The sequence below is a fragment of the Dermacentor andersoni genome, chromosome 1, assembly GCF_023375885.2.
Source record: "Dermacentor andersoni chromosome 1, qqDerAnde1_hic_scaffold, whole genome shotgun sequence".
Classification (NCBI taxonomy): domain Eukaryota; kingdom Metazoa; phylum Arthropoda; class Arachnida; order Ixodida; family Ixodidae; genus Dermacentor; species Dermacentor andersoni.
In genome coordinates, this window is record NC_092814.1 from 275,971,165 (window position 1) to 275,985,117 (window position 13,953).

The window sequence follows — 13,953 nt, forward strand, 5'->3', positions numbered from 1 at the left end:
AGACTAGTGTGTGTTATGCGAAGCACACTTTTAGGAGGCGTTAACAGGAGGTGCTTTGTCTAGCAAAACTTTACGCGTTACAAAAGTGGCAGTTGGTTGCCGTGTTGTGATTATGTACGAGAGGATCAAGACCCAAACAAATGCCCCCGATTTTCGAGCGACAGCGACAAGCGACATTGAGGGGCGAGAAGTTTTGCCGTCGTGAAGGACGATCCACCGCTAGCTACCCTGCCGTCGCTAGCTATCCTTCCGTCGCTGTCGTTTGTCGCGTCGCCGGTTTTTGGCTAGCCAGAAAATTTCTCTTGTCACCCGGAAGTCCATGAGGTGACTTCCGGCAGGGACAGCGTTATTGCGCAACAACATAGCAGCAACCAGTCTGCCCTGGTCCGTTCGCTTCCATCTGAATTCTCTCTTGCAACTTGCGCTGTGCCATAACAGCAAAAAGGAAAGAAAAGAGTAAAATCACCCACCGCTTTGTCTCCTCTCAAGGTGAGGCCAAATTATTGGCGTTGCCTCATTATTGAGATTAGGGGCGCGATCGGAGACCGTTGTTGGGAGCGCACGTTCAGTTTGCGTTCAGTTTCGCCTCACGCGACTAGCTTAGGCCGCACCGAGTCGTCAGCCGCCGGGCGCGTTTGACGACGACGTCGGTAGTTTTCCACGTTATATGTTCCAGCCGGCCTACGACCGGCCTCACTTGATAAGTGGCGTTCGGGCGGACCTGTTGCGGGCAGCATTTGCAAGGCGATACATCCACCTGTAGTTTCCAACACTCCTCTTTCTTCTCTGAAGGCGTAGCCCTCGGACGAAGAGCTGGACTGTTGCATCGCTTGACGGAGATCCAGAGGTATTGATGCTCATCGAAAAGCTGCACGCAACCATGCTAGCGCATATCGGCAATGACGTTGAAGCATCTGCGACAGCGCCTGGAGTGTCGCGGAAAGGGTACACCAGCGCGTAATTGTGTTCAGCCCCTGTCACATCTTCGCGCAGGCATTGGCGCCGGGTTGCAGAGTGTTTATTTTTTTTAACTGCCTATCTAGCTAGCGAGCACATCTTTCGCTGTCTGTCAGTGTTCACGTAGTGCGCGACAAGGGTCAATGCTATCAGTTCAACCGTTCAACGACTGGTGGAAGGGCTACCGCATTTTCCAAATGGGACGGAAAAACGAAGGATAACGATTGCTTATGGGCTTCCACATGCATCTCAAACATCGCGGAAAGCTGCGACAGCTCTATTCAGGATACATGCGGCAAGGGTTGCAATGTGGGCTTGTTGGTAATGCATCTTCAAGGGGAGTACGGTAGCGCGATTAAAAGACGGGACAAAAGAAGACACATAGGGACACACACAGCACTAACATCCATCATTGTTTATTATCGAAAACTAATCCAGCAAAACTAACCCAGCAAACTAATCAGCCTGTGCAGGAGAACAAGACCAGAAAAGAAAGATAGTGCCCCTAGCTGCCAAGTTAAACACAGGAAGACGTTTAGAGAATGTAAGACATCAATTATATATCGTATACCCTTATCGTGTGGGAAGTATTACGTCGGACAGTCGGGCAGATGCATTAATAATAGACTGCGCGAAAACAAAAATAAAGCCAACAAACTTGTATGAGATGGGTTTCTCTCCCTTCATTGTAAGCAACATAAGTGCTCCCCTCTTTTCGAATCAACAATCATTACCGGTAGAAATAAGTGCGAACTCACTAGACTTATTATAGAAGCCGAGCAGATTGATGCCCTAGGGGATTCATGTATCAGCAAACCATCATTGGCTCTCTCTGAAAAAGAAGTGAACTTTTTGCGCATGGCTTAACATATCACAAAAATGTTTTGCTCTGATTGTTAATCTGTTCACGTGGCTCTGACTCATGTTGGCTGAGTTATAAGTACGACCTGGTTTTCGATAATAAACATGGTTGGAAGTTAGCGCTGCGTGTGTCCCTATGTGTCTTCTTTTGTCCCGTCTTTTAATCGCGCTACCGTACTCCCCTTGAACATGCCGCAAGTGTGGTACAATCAATGCTGGGCAGTATCGAAGATACATGTATCTCAGAAACTATTTCAGAAACTCTTTAGGTATCTTGTATCGGTATCATGATACGTCTGGCAAGACGTGTATCAGCATTTGTATTTCCGATACATGAAATAATGTATCGTGCATTTCAATATACAAGACGCTGCTATCGCAACATCACCGTGCGAAACTATAAACATTGGCTGAACTCCGCTTCTCAAGCTGATATTGCTGCCAATAAGCCACCTGAATAAAACCAAAGGCAGCGACATTCTTTTATCTTTCCACCAAAGCCCTCCAGCGAGGGCATGCGATAAGGTCAGGATGAGATAAATAAAATATGAAAAGCAATTGCAGCTTTATTTGCTCTCTGTATACACAATGCGTCACAAAGAATGTCGCTACCAGTGTTGTCGCTGCTTTACACCTGTCCGGTGATCAGATATTGCGTAAACGGTAATACGTTTACGGACCAGGTAACACTCCGCAGCGGTACTTGCGCCATCGTGCAGATGCTTTTTAGTGACGTTCTCGTAATTAGATGGCGACCCGCTAGCTGGTCGGCAAGCAGAGCAGCGACTCTCATCAATTACAAAAGGGACCAGCAATAACCGCTGACAGCGCAGCGCATCAAGAGCTTTCATGTTAAGCAGCTAAGGCAACCTCCATAAATTGTTTCGGAAGGAAACTGTTACACTTTGAGCAAGTAAGACACAAACTTGGAAGACGCTTAAGCTTCGCCTTTAAGAGTGGAACACGATAGCATTCAAAGATCCCTGACTGCTGCTCACGCTTCCCGGCAAGTGCAACTTATGTAACCGTAATGTTTACCGGGAAACGCTGGCGGCGAACGATATACACCAAGGCGACCTTTCTGGTAGAAACGCGGCTTTTGCGTGAGTCGACCCCGGAGGTAGTCCCCCCCTCCCCATCCCCCCCCCCCAGCCGCGCCAATAAAATTTCATCATTTTCAGGTTTATGTTATTGTTTTGCATTTGTAATATTTAAGTCTGACCAGATTTAACATAAAAGGTATGCGCTGCCGGTGTTTTCTTTCACGACATTTGTTTGTGGGCTGCGATTATCAAAATTCCGAGAAATACCGTAATCAAGAATGTAAGACAAGCTATGAACAACTTTAGTGATAGAATGGTGTGGCAATGTAACCCGCTCATACAGCATGTGATATAGCAAGGCATGGCATATACAGATAGCTAAATAAATTCGGAAAATTTTGCTCACGGACAACTCCGCCGACACCGACACCGGATTCCTTGCGACACGGGGCACTTAACGTTATGGCGTTAAAAATTTTGAAGTACTAACAGACATTATATTCGAATAAAACAAAGTGGGACGGAGTTAAGGAATTTCCAAGCAAACATTTTTGTGCATACGCGTTTGTTGCTACATTATATAGATCTAGAATAAGAAACTTTCGAATGCATCGAAGTATTTTAGAATACAAATGTAAAGTATCCTATCGGATACAATCATTGCGGTTGTATCTTGTATCTGTATATCAAACGCTTGTTGCCAGAGTATTTTGTATTATATCATGATACAATTACAAAGTGTCTTTGCCCAGCCCTGGTTACAATCAGGGTCACAGACTATATCCAGCGGCGTCACTATATTAGCGAAAGACAGAGCCCAGTGCCATTCACTTCCCGCTCATTAAAGACTGGTTCTTTTACGCATCCTCGTCGCTGGCCACATCTATGCCCGTGACGGACTAGTCTCGGAGCTAGTTAGATGTCATACCTGCTTGTAACTGCTGCTGATGCCCTCTCTTAGGAAGGTCCGCCTTTCTGCGATAGGTCACGCTTCGCAGGTGACCATCGTTTTAATTTAGACGGGGCTTATTGTCATGTAGAATTGCACACGACTCAGCTAGACGCATCGGCCACTGCAAACTGCTCTGTAACACCCTACAGGACGGTCATCAAGTCTGCAATTTCACGGTTAGTTGGTGTTTGCTGTGAAACTGCATACAGAAAACGTGAAATGGGAGGGGGGAAGGGATTAAAGGGGGTGTATAGCGATGCAAAGACAGAACACGCTGGTCAGTAAAGTCTTGCATTGTGCTTCGTATGCAGTGAAATTGCGTACACTGCATGCTTTGCCAGCTGTGTGCTGTCAGCAACTGAAATGAGCCCTAATGCCTACGCACACGACTAGCTTCGCCATCGTGTGGATACGCAGAGTTAATATTGCTGCTTCCCACCTAATATACACCGCATACGCAGACAAAGCGGCTGCTGCGAACAGTGTCTGAAAGCACGGTTCTTATTCAAGCAAATGAAATAGCAACTTTGGAAGCGCATGCAAAAATAAGACATTGTTACTGATCACATTCACTACAAGAGGAATATCATGCTTTGAACGTAGTTGTGCTGGCTACATGATAGTGTACTTTATTTTTAAATTTAGGGTTATAGGCGCGATTCCCAAAGCGGCAACGGAGCTCGCAAGTGAGGCGTTCTTGAAGGCTGTGCACTCGGGAAAAGCGACGCATTTTTTTTTATTTACTAGGCTGGCCTGCTGGGGGCGCCACTGTGAGGCAGGCAGTGGCGCCTCCCGGAGTAGCCACCTTGCGAAGGGCATAGTCGCCGACTGAAGTGGAGATGCGATAAGTTACTCACGCGGCAACTGCGAAGGCTTCCTGCGCATGTAGCAATGGAGCACGGTGCAGAGTCCCTGGCGGAAGTTGTTGTTGAAGCCGCCGTAGATGATCGGGTTCAGCAAGCTGTTGGAGTAAGCGATGTACGTGGCCACTGACGACGCCTCGGTGAACCAGTCCGGCATCTGAAATAGCACAAATCGGCTTATGCAGAGACATGTAGCACTGAGGACGTAAAGTCCCTACACTTTTGGCTTCCCCACTCACTGCCAAAGCAGTCATCCAGTTTCTCCTGTCTACAAATCTTCGAACCTCTGGAAGACTGCGACAAGCAGGTAGGCGCGCATTGAAGTATCGCTCCACTCGCTTGTAGCTAAGCACCGTAATATTCGTTTAACCCAGTGCTTAATAAGGAACTGGGAAACACCCATTTCTGTCTATTTGGCGCTAAACTAGCTCAATAATTTCAACTCGTCTGTTCTGGGGCGTGTTTATTTCGGCTCTTGTTCTTGCATTACAACGTGCGTCGTTATAAATTCGTGTGGTTTACTAGAAGATGGCTGCCAAGCAACTGAATATTTTCGCAGGCGCGTAGTATATAAGTGATCCGTCAAGCAAAACGCATACCTCCTTGTCTCGTTGTTTTGAGTCTCCGAACTGCGAGTAGAGCACGATGACCTGGAGCGGCATCCAGCAGATGACGAAGGCGATGAGGACCGTGCACACCATTGTGATCACCTAAATAGTGGACAAAAAGAAAAAGAAAAGCTAGTCACTCCCTAAGTGAAACAAGGCGCGAGTGCAGTGTACAGGCAAAATATCCATACCCTGACAAATTAAAACCAAGAGATCAAACCATTCGGCATTATGTGGCTTCTTCATAATTATTCAGCGAAGAACGGTCGTCAGTTTGAATAAGACATTTCGATCATACGCATACTGTTGGCTGGTATCGATGTCCGTTCTGTTGGCATGAGTACGTGGCGAGGGTGGGCGTCGGCGATCCGATCACGTGCTCCCCTTGAGCACCCCACCGCCTACTGTAAGTGTGGTCCATCGTACATAAAAAAATAACGCAGATCCAACGCACATGTTCGAATCTATGCGAAGCGAAGCATTGGTGGTTGGTGATGCCTTTTTGGATGCTATAGAAATACCGGTTTTCTTTTGTTTGATGACATTTATGTAGGGATCAGTTGGACATGCCCATTCTGGAGAATTGCCCAAGAACGGGCACACACCCAGTGCGACATACTAATGGACAATGAAAGCAAATAATGCAAATCAAGGAACTCGTTCAATATAATTCACCTTTCCATTAACAGACCGTTGTTCTTTGGAGATACCTGGGGGCCGACATTGTATGATCAGGTTCGGTGCAGGAAGATATGTCTTGGTTACGCAGAACAAAAGTGGGACATTGTGGTTAACATACAAGAGTTGTATAAGTCACTAGGTGGGTACTTTCATATAACCATTGTATTTATATTGAGGCCGTCGATGACGGCCTCATTAGTTGGCCTCTCTGAGGTCTACAGCGTTCAGCACATGGGATGCCTCAACTTCCAAGTCACCGTCAAGAGCATGGCTTCCGTGACTCTAATCGTCGATGCTGGCTGCCTTGTCATCGGCTGCCTTGTCAGCGTTGTCCTGTCGCGCCCGTCGGGCTGAAGGTCACCAACGTAACCTGCCTCTTCTTGCCGTCCTTCGTTCCGGATGAAGCCCTCGTCCAGGCGTTATCACCATACTGCAAGGTTCTGTCTGTCAATGCTGGTCTTATGAGAGGACGCCGTGGCGTGCTCACGGGCAACCGTTTCGTTCATATGGAAATGAGTACCACAACCCGGGTCCCCAATTACCTGCGAGTCTCAGGTCATCGTGTGACATTTGATTACCGCGCTTTGCAACGCGTGTGTCGTCGGTGCGGCTCCAAAGACCACTACCGTTCACAGTGCACCACAACGTTCTGTGACCGTTGTGGTATCCATGGCCACGAAAGCAATGGATGTGACCGTCCTTGTCGGCGTTGCTCAGATGGTCACCCTACGGTCGCGTGCCTTGTGCGGCGTTCATACTCGGATGCTGCTGCTGGAGCATTTCCTCCATTACCACCGGCGTCAGCTGCGGTTGCGACTGCGCGTGAGGCCGTAACCAAAGAAATTGCCCTGACACCACATCAACCAGCGTCGACAAATGAAAAAGAAGAGGCATGCAGCTCGGGCAATCACAACGCGCCATGTTCGCCGGCCTCCTCTACTGAAAAAGAAGACCGGGACGTGACGGATCGCAACACGCCATGTTCGCTGGCCTTCCAAGCAGTGAAGGACAGGCATGTTGTGGCCGACAGCGCCTCCACTTCGGCTGCTACCATCAGTCCACCTGATACCACCGAGGTTTTAAACACACATAAAACACCTGACCCTCCGATTACTACAGTCGATGCACCTACGAAATCTGCTGTGTCTTCATCCACCTCAATTGAATCGCCTACAACGCCGCATCCATTAAATCTGAATGAGCTCCCGGTTGCAGAAGTTGTCGGTGGCGATTAAATCAATCCCGCCGCTCTGCCGCTACCGTCATCATCCTCATCGGAAAACAGCCTCAGCCTCGGAGTTGATAGCAGCGTTGGACTCTCGCCAAGCCTGGATGGACTCGACAATGAAATGGCAGCCCCACGAGACGTAAAGCGTGCCCATGCGTCAGGCTCGGGCACGGACGGCGACCCGGATCGCCGCACCGAGTTACAGCGGCCCAAAAAACTTCGGCCTTCTTCGAGAGGGTCGAAGAAGTGACGTGTGCACTGCATAACTCCTGGACTTGTTCCCGGGGCGCCGACTTGAACAACACGACCAGGTCTGCAGTCGGGTGGTAAATTTATTGAAATATGGCTGACACCGTGAACATTATTTCATTAAACGCACAAGGGTTCCAAAGTCCTGTAAAACAAGCTGAAATTATCAGCGTGGCCCGCGCAAAAAAATTATGACATTGTGTTTGCAAGAAACAAATTTTTTCACCATTGGACATGTTCTTACTTTCAAACGCCCTTTTAACCTAGACTGTTCTTTCTCCTTCGCGACATCGCGCTCTAGTGGAGTTGGTATTATTTTCAACAAAGCTCTCTTGCGAGAACATCATGTCTTTTATGATGGAACAGGGCGGATATTGGCATTTGATTGTGTTCTATCTTCATTTAGGTTACGGATTTTGGGCATATATGGACCTGCGCAGGCCATTAAGTCCAATAATTTTTTTCGTGACCTGGACGTGTATTTTCTGGACGGTCGTCACGTGGTGCTTGTTAGGGATTTTAAGTGCGTTTTAGACACGCGAGCAGATATGCAAGGCCCGGGCTGGGGTCGCCCGGATTGGAACGCACGGGAGTTGCGTCGCCTCGTCCTGCACTTTTCGTTGCTTGATACATATCGTATTTTTCATGGTTCTTCATTGGCCTGGACGTGGCGACTCGGCGCGTCGTCAAGCAGGTTAGACCATGCCTATGTGCCAAGCAATTTAGCTCAGTATGTCATCGGATCTGATGTTACCTTCATCCCCTGTTTATATTTCCAATCACAGCTGGACCAGCTATACTTCAGATTCGCTTCCCTGCTTCCTTATCAGTAAAACCTTGACGCCTCGACATCCGCGTTCTACATGACGCCCGCTCGCGCTCTTGTTTGTCAAATGTCTTGCGCGCCTCTGTTTCTAGATCTGACCCAGAGTCATGGGACGCGCTCCAGGTGCAGTGGCGTCTGCATTGTTCAGTTGAAGGACGTGCACTCTGACGACGTATATCAGAACTGACGGATACTGCCACGAAGCTCCGTATCGCCCTTCGGGTCAATCAACTGACTCCGCTGATGCGGCCATGGCAGCGTGAGCTACGGAGGCGTTTCCAACGGCTCATCGCAGCGTCGTTTTTGTCAGCTGCTGCTTGGCGATGCAGACGTAATCCGTGTGCACACCCTGAAGTTCTGCACTTTGCAAGAAACTTGCTTTTTAGGCAGCCGAATGCATTCGGTTCTGGGGCCTCAAGAGCACTTCCTGTTACGTCGCCTCCCACGCGTGATTATTCACTCTTTGTAACGCATTTTGAAAACATGGCGCGTACGACTGTGCAAATAGATCCTGGCTCTCGAGGATTTCGTACGATGCTTAGTGGGCTGCCTCAGGTTCCACCTGAGGTAGCTGACCATCTTTGTGCGCGACTATCAGCTGATGAAGAGAAGGCAGCATTATCTTCCATGAAGCGTAGCTCGGCCCCAGGGCCGGTCTGGCTACACGTTGAGTTTTATCTAACGTTCTGGGAAGATATCGGTGCCATTTTCGTATCTGTTATCAGACGCTGCTTTGAGAACTTTGATTTCCCGTCTAGTTTTCGTGACGGTCGTATTGTGTTGATACCTAAGCACGATGCATCATCAGTTCGTCAAGAGGAATGGAGGCCAATCACGCTTCTTAACGTCGCCTACAATACATTCACAGCTGTTGTCAACCGGCGATTGGGAAGCCTGATGCCTTCCTTAATAGGACACCATCAGGCATGCTCAGTCCCTGGCAGAGAGAGGCAGTCTTTCGTTCGTTACGCGTAACATAATGGCATACACGCTGACCAGGTCAGCACGTGGTCTCTTAGTTTCATTAGATCAAGAAAAGGCATTCGATAGCCTTGAACATAGCTACATATTTAATCTACTGACCTCATTCGACTTTTCGTCAAATTTTGTTGAACTTACTAGGAATGCCTATTCAAATATCCGAAGTACATTGTTCCTTGATGGTCATGAAAGTGCACCATTTCCCGTTACTCGTGGTGTTCGTCAAGGGTGTCCTCTAACCCCAGTACTCTTTGTGCTTAGCCTTGAGCCATTTTTGCGCTCAGAAGTGAGAGACCCTTACGTATGCGCTCGCCCACTGCCTGGTAGGGATATTGTGAAGGTGCCAGCCTTCGCCAATGACATCACATTATATCTCAGGAATGAAGAAACCTTATCCCGTAGCCTTCGAATTTTCACTGAGTACGGAAATATTTCAGGTGCTGCACTAAATTTATCAAAATGTCGTTATTTCCTAACTTTGAGGTTTTTAGCGCACGAAAATTAAGCGACGAGAGACAAAGGCAAGACGCGGACACAGCGTCTTGCCTTTGTCTCTCGTCCCTTTTCGCGCGCTAAAAACTTCAAAGTTATCGAATACCAACACGCCCTAACCTACGCTCTGTCGTTATTTGTTCGTTGGTTCATCACAGACACGCCTAAGTCCCCTTTTCCGTCTTCAAAAGAGCGATTCTCTTCGTATTTTAGGCCTTGATTACACCTATGATGGCACATCAGGCTCTGCGCGGCTCTCAATTCTTGAAGATGTAAGGCGAAATATTCAAGATGTTCAGGGGTGTGATTTACCCCTATTAGAAAGAAGGTACTTAGCAGAATCTCTATTTTGCGGCCGAGTGTCGTACGTTTGTCACGTTGCACAGCCACCATTACGGGTTACTAGGACCTTGATGTCCCTGGATTCCTTCTTCTGGTCGGGCAGTACAGAACTGGTCTGTCGCGCGGCACTCGAGCAACCACGCTGTCGCGGTGGGTTCGCGTTCCCATCAGTGTCTGTCCGCTGCCGGCTGCTTGTTCTGCGATTTGTGCTCCGCCTGTTACAGCATGATCACTGCCCTGCGCGTGAACTCACCTGCTATTTCCTTGGCACAAAGATTTGTTACATGTTACCGGGCGCGCATTTAAATTGCGGACGACAACTGTTAAACGCGCCTACATTTTACTGCATGGCCATGGCATTTTATCGCCACACACAACAGGTATGCCCTGCTGTAGACGTTCTCGAAAACCATGTAGAAGATACTATGTCAGCCTTACTGCTTCCTCTAGTTCCCCCCGCGCACCTCGCACGTTCCAATAATGTGTCGTGGGATGCGATAGCGGCGTCATTTCTGCCTGGCCACCTACACGACTTCATGTGGCGTCTAGGGTGACAAGTGCTTCGAACTCGTGACAGGCTAGAGCGGGGGGGGGGGGGGGGGGGGGGGGGGCGTTGTCCCATCTTCGCTGTGTACCAATTGCCTCCTTTAAGAATCCAATAAACATGTGCTGCTGCAATGCGTCGTTGCCAGGATATTTTGGAGGGCCGTGCATACTGATTTCCGTGGCCTTGGAGTTAACCGCTTTATTACATCTGGTCGCTGCTCACATGGCCGCTTCGCGCGACTTTTAATTGCTGTGGGGGCCTTTTGTCTACGGCGTAACCGGTGCGAGGCAGTTGCCGCAGGACATCGTCACCGCGCTCGGTTTCCACTTCTGGAGAAGCTCTACTCTGAACTACTGTCGTTTTTGTCAGAGGAGTTGTTCTTCCTTGGAGAAGAAGAGTTCCTTCGACAGGGGTCATGCCGTTTCTTGTCGGTGGCTGATGGCCGCGTATGGCTAAATTTCCGACCAGCCTGGTTCTTGTAGCCAGGCTATCAGAAGTACTAATTTAATGCACGTAGAATGTAGGTGCCCGTGATTTTTGTTCGTGTGTGCTCTCGTATACATGATAATTTTTGTGTATACACATCTCATGCACATCACTTCAAAATTGTGTAAAGTGTTCTGTCACATCATCATTGTACATAACCGTTGTGTACACTGTATATATGGAACGTCATTTTATACATGTGACATCTAGTTTATGCGTAACGTTGCGTTTCCGTGGGTCTATGTGATTATATGTTGGTGAGTGAGGACTCGGACACTACTTTGAAAACTTGCCGTGTTTCGTTTTTTATATGTTATCGTCCGGGCGGAATTGTGCCGCGATTGTGACTCAGCGTTCGTATCGTCTCTTCTCGAAATGAATTTTTTCTAAATTCAACAGCCAGGTAGCCACGCCCAACCTGCGAAAGTAGGCAAAGAAAGCTTGGCTTGAAATGTCCAGTTTCCTCCACCTCCTCACACATTCTCCTTAATATGCGACACATCTGCAGCCCACCTCCTAACTCTACGCCCGTTTTCAGTTTAGTCGCATAGAGTTGCAGCCAAAAACTGAAATTTTCCCTTCTCGGCAGCACCGATAAATGGCACAGCGTGTCCATAGAGACGAGCGAGAGAGAAGCTCTGCTGCAGTACACGGCTCATACGCACCGGCGTGCCACTGGTGTAATCTCGGAGTCCAGGTAAATGAACTCGCACAGACTTCGCGACGGTGAGGATAGCTATAGGGGCTTGTTGGTACGTCATATCTTATTTCGTTGTAGCGCAACCTGAACAAGGACAACAGAAAGACACATATGACCCACACAGCGCTAATTTTCAACAATAGATTTATTTCCAGTTCTCCTCGCTATATATACACGCTTGAAACTTCATAAACATGTGTAAACTATTGGTAAAAATGAACACACACACAAGAAAAAAGACACGGAACCACTTGCAAGCACTTTTTTGGCTCACATATTCAAAGATATGTACACGCTCAACGCGAACAAATATAATCGAGCTCTTTTGAGGGTAATGAAATGGAAGGATTACTGACGCATGCGTCATCAAATGTTGATATGTGTCTAGCTTCTATCATCAAGCGCGTCATCTCACACCGGCTCCTACCCATGATGACTGTTTCATTAAATCTGGGTTTGCGTTTGCATCTCTGGCAATAGATGGCAAGAAAGCCGTCGGCAGCCAGGTTGTTTACTTTCTTATTGTGTTCTCATAGCCGGTCATTTATGTATCTACCTGTTTGACCAATGTAGGATCGTCCACACCCGTGAGGAATGCGGTATACCACACCCGCGATGCAATCAATGTATTTGTTTTTATATTCCTTTTCGCATGCGGTACGTGCGATTCTCTCTGGCCTTTTGTTTCTACACAGTCTCACCAATTTATTAGGCGCCAAAAACACAACGTTGATGCCGCTTCTTCCACCAATCTTCTTTAATCTATGGGAGAACCCATGTGTGTAGGGGATGACAGCAACCTTTCTTTTGTTTATGCCGGTGCTTGTACCATGGACCTGCTCCAAACTGCTTTCCTGTGCCTTCTTAAGCTGTCCTTCTGCGACCGACACAAGCAAGTGGTTCGGGTAACCAGCGCCGCTTAAACGCGAGGCTTGCCGTCCGAAGCTATCGCGCATTAGTTGCTGGCATGATTTCTTCAGTGCTTCGCTGAAACACATCTTCGCGGTTCCCCTCTTCAAAAGCTTAGTATGCACGGAGTGAAATGGTAAAAGTGGCTTACTTGCCCTAGGTTCGTAACACCAGCAGGTTGTGTTATCGGTGAGCACAAACTTGATGTCAACGAATCTAATCCTTCCGTCACATGGCATTTCAAAGGTAACTTCTAGTGGATTAAGACAGTCACGAATAGCGGTAAAAATGGGAGCACATTGATTAGTAAAACAAGCGGATGTACGGACAATAAGAACTAAAAAGTCATCAACATATCTAAAAACTTTTACAACCTTAGATTCGCGAAGGCGCTCTGACAGGTCTCTGTCCAGTTTGACTAAAAGCATATTACTTCGCACTGGTGCTAGGCAAGAACCTATACACACTCCCTGTTTCTGCAGATACAGGGTACCGTTGTTTTGGATAAACGTAGACGACATAGTAAACCTAAGGAATTCTAAAAAATTATCAATGGATGTACTTGACCTCAGCGCCGCTAGCTCGCGCCGCGTGTTCAGAGGGAAGCACGAGAGAGGAGTCCCGCTGCAGTACACGCCTCATAGATGACGCGTTTAGGCGGTGGCAATATGTTGTGTCGCTACATTGCTTCAATGCTAATCGCATTACATTGGGTTGAGTCTGCCTTATTTGTTTACACCTTCCTTTCCTTCCCCTTCATCTTTTCTACTCTTTCCACAACACAGGAAGCGATTCTTATTATCCCCTTCTCTTTCAAATTATATGCCGATTGTTTTTTTTTTACCTGCGCCAAAATTTTAAACCCGAAAATAAACATACATATTGTCGCGATGCAGAACAGGACGTGCAGACAAAAGACGACGACGATGAAGAAGTCTTGTTGCTAGGGCACTTTGGCCGCCATGTTCCCCCACTGTGGGTATGTGCCACGGCCCCACAGGACAGCAACAACAACAACAACAACAACAACAACAACAACATCTACTGTTAGCTGGTGCCTTGAGCATTCGCCTTGCATTAACAACATTCGTGCTTGTCTCAGCCTCGCAGCATTTTGGCGGACGTGCGGGGTACCAACACGGAGCTCCGCAGCGGTCGCCGCGTGAGCCGTGACACGATTATCGACAGCCAAAGCGCCACAATGACTGACCGCGCACCTCCGGTGCCG

General features: G+C 48.0%; 1 protein-coding gene across 1 annotated transcript in view; it reads right to left on the reverse strand.

Annotated features, from left to right (window-relative positions):
* LOC126548314 (substance-K receptor-like) overlaps window positions 1-13,953 on the reverse strand; it is a 619,244-nt gene that overhangs the window by 332,122 nt on the left and 273,169 nt on the right. Inside the window, exons 3-4 of the mRNA XM_055063164.1 lie at window positions 5,276-5,386; window positions 4,671-4,833 (exon numbers count right to left, since the gene is read on the reverse strand). Coding sequence (XP_054919139.1) covers window positions 4,671-4,833; window positions 5,276-5,386 — 274 coding nt within the window. The remainder of the gene's footprint in view (window positions 1-4,670; window positions 4,834-5,275; window positions 5,387-13,953) is intronic.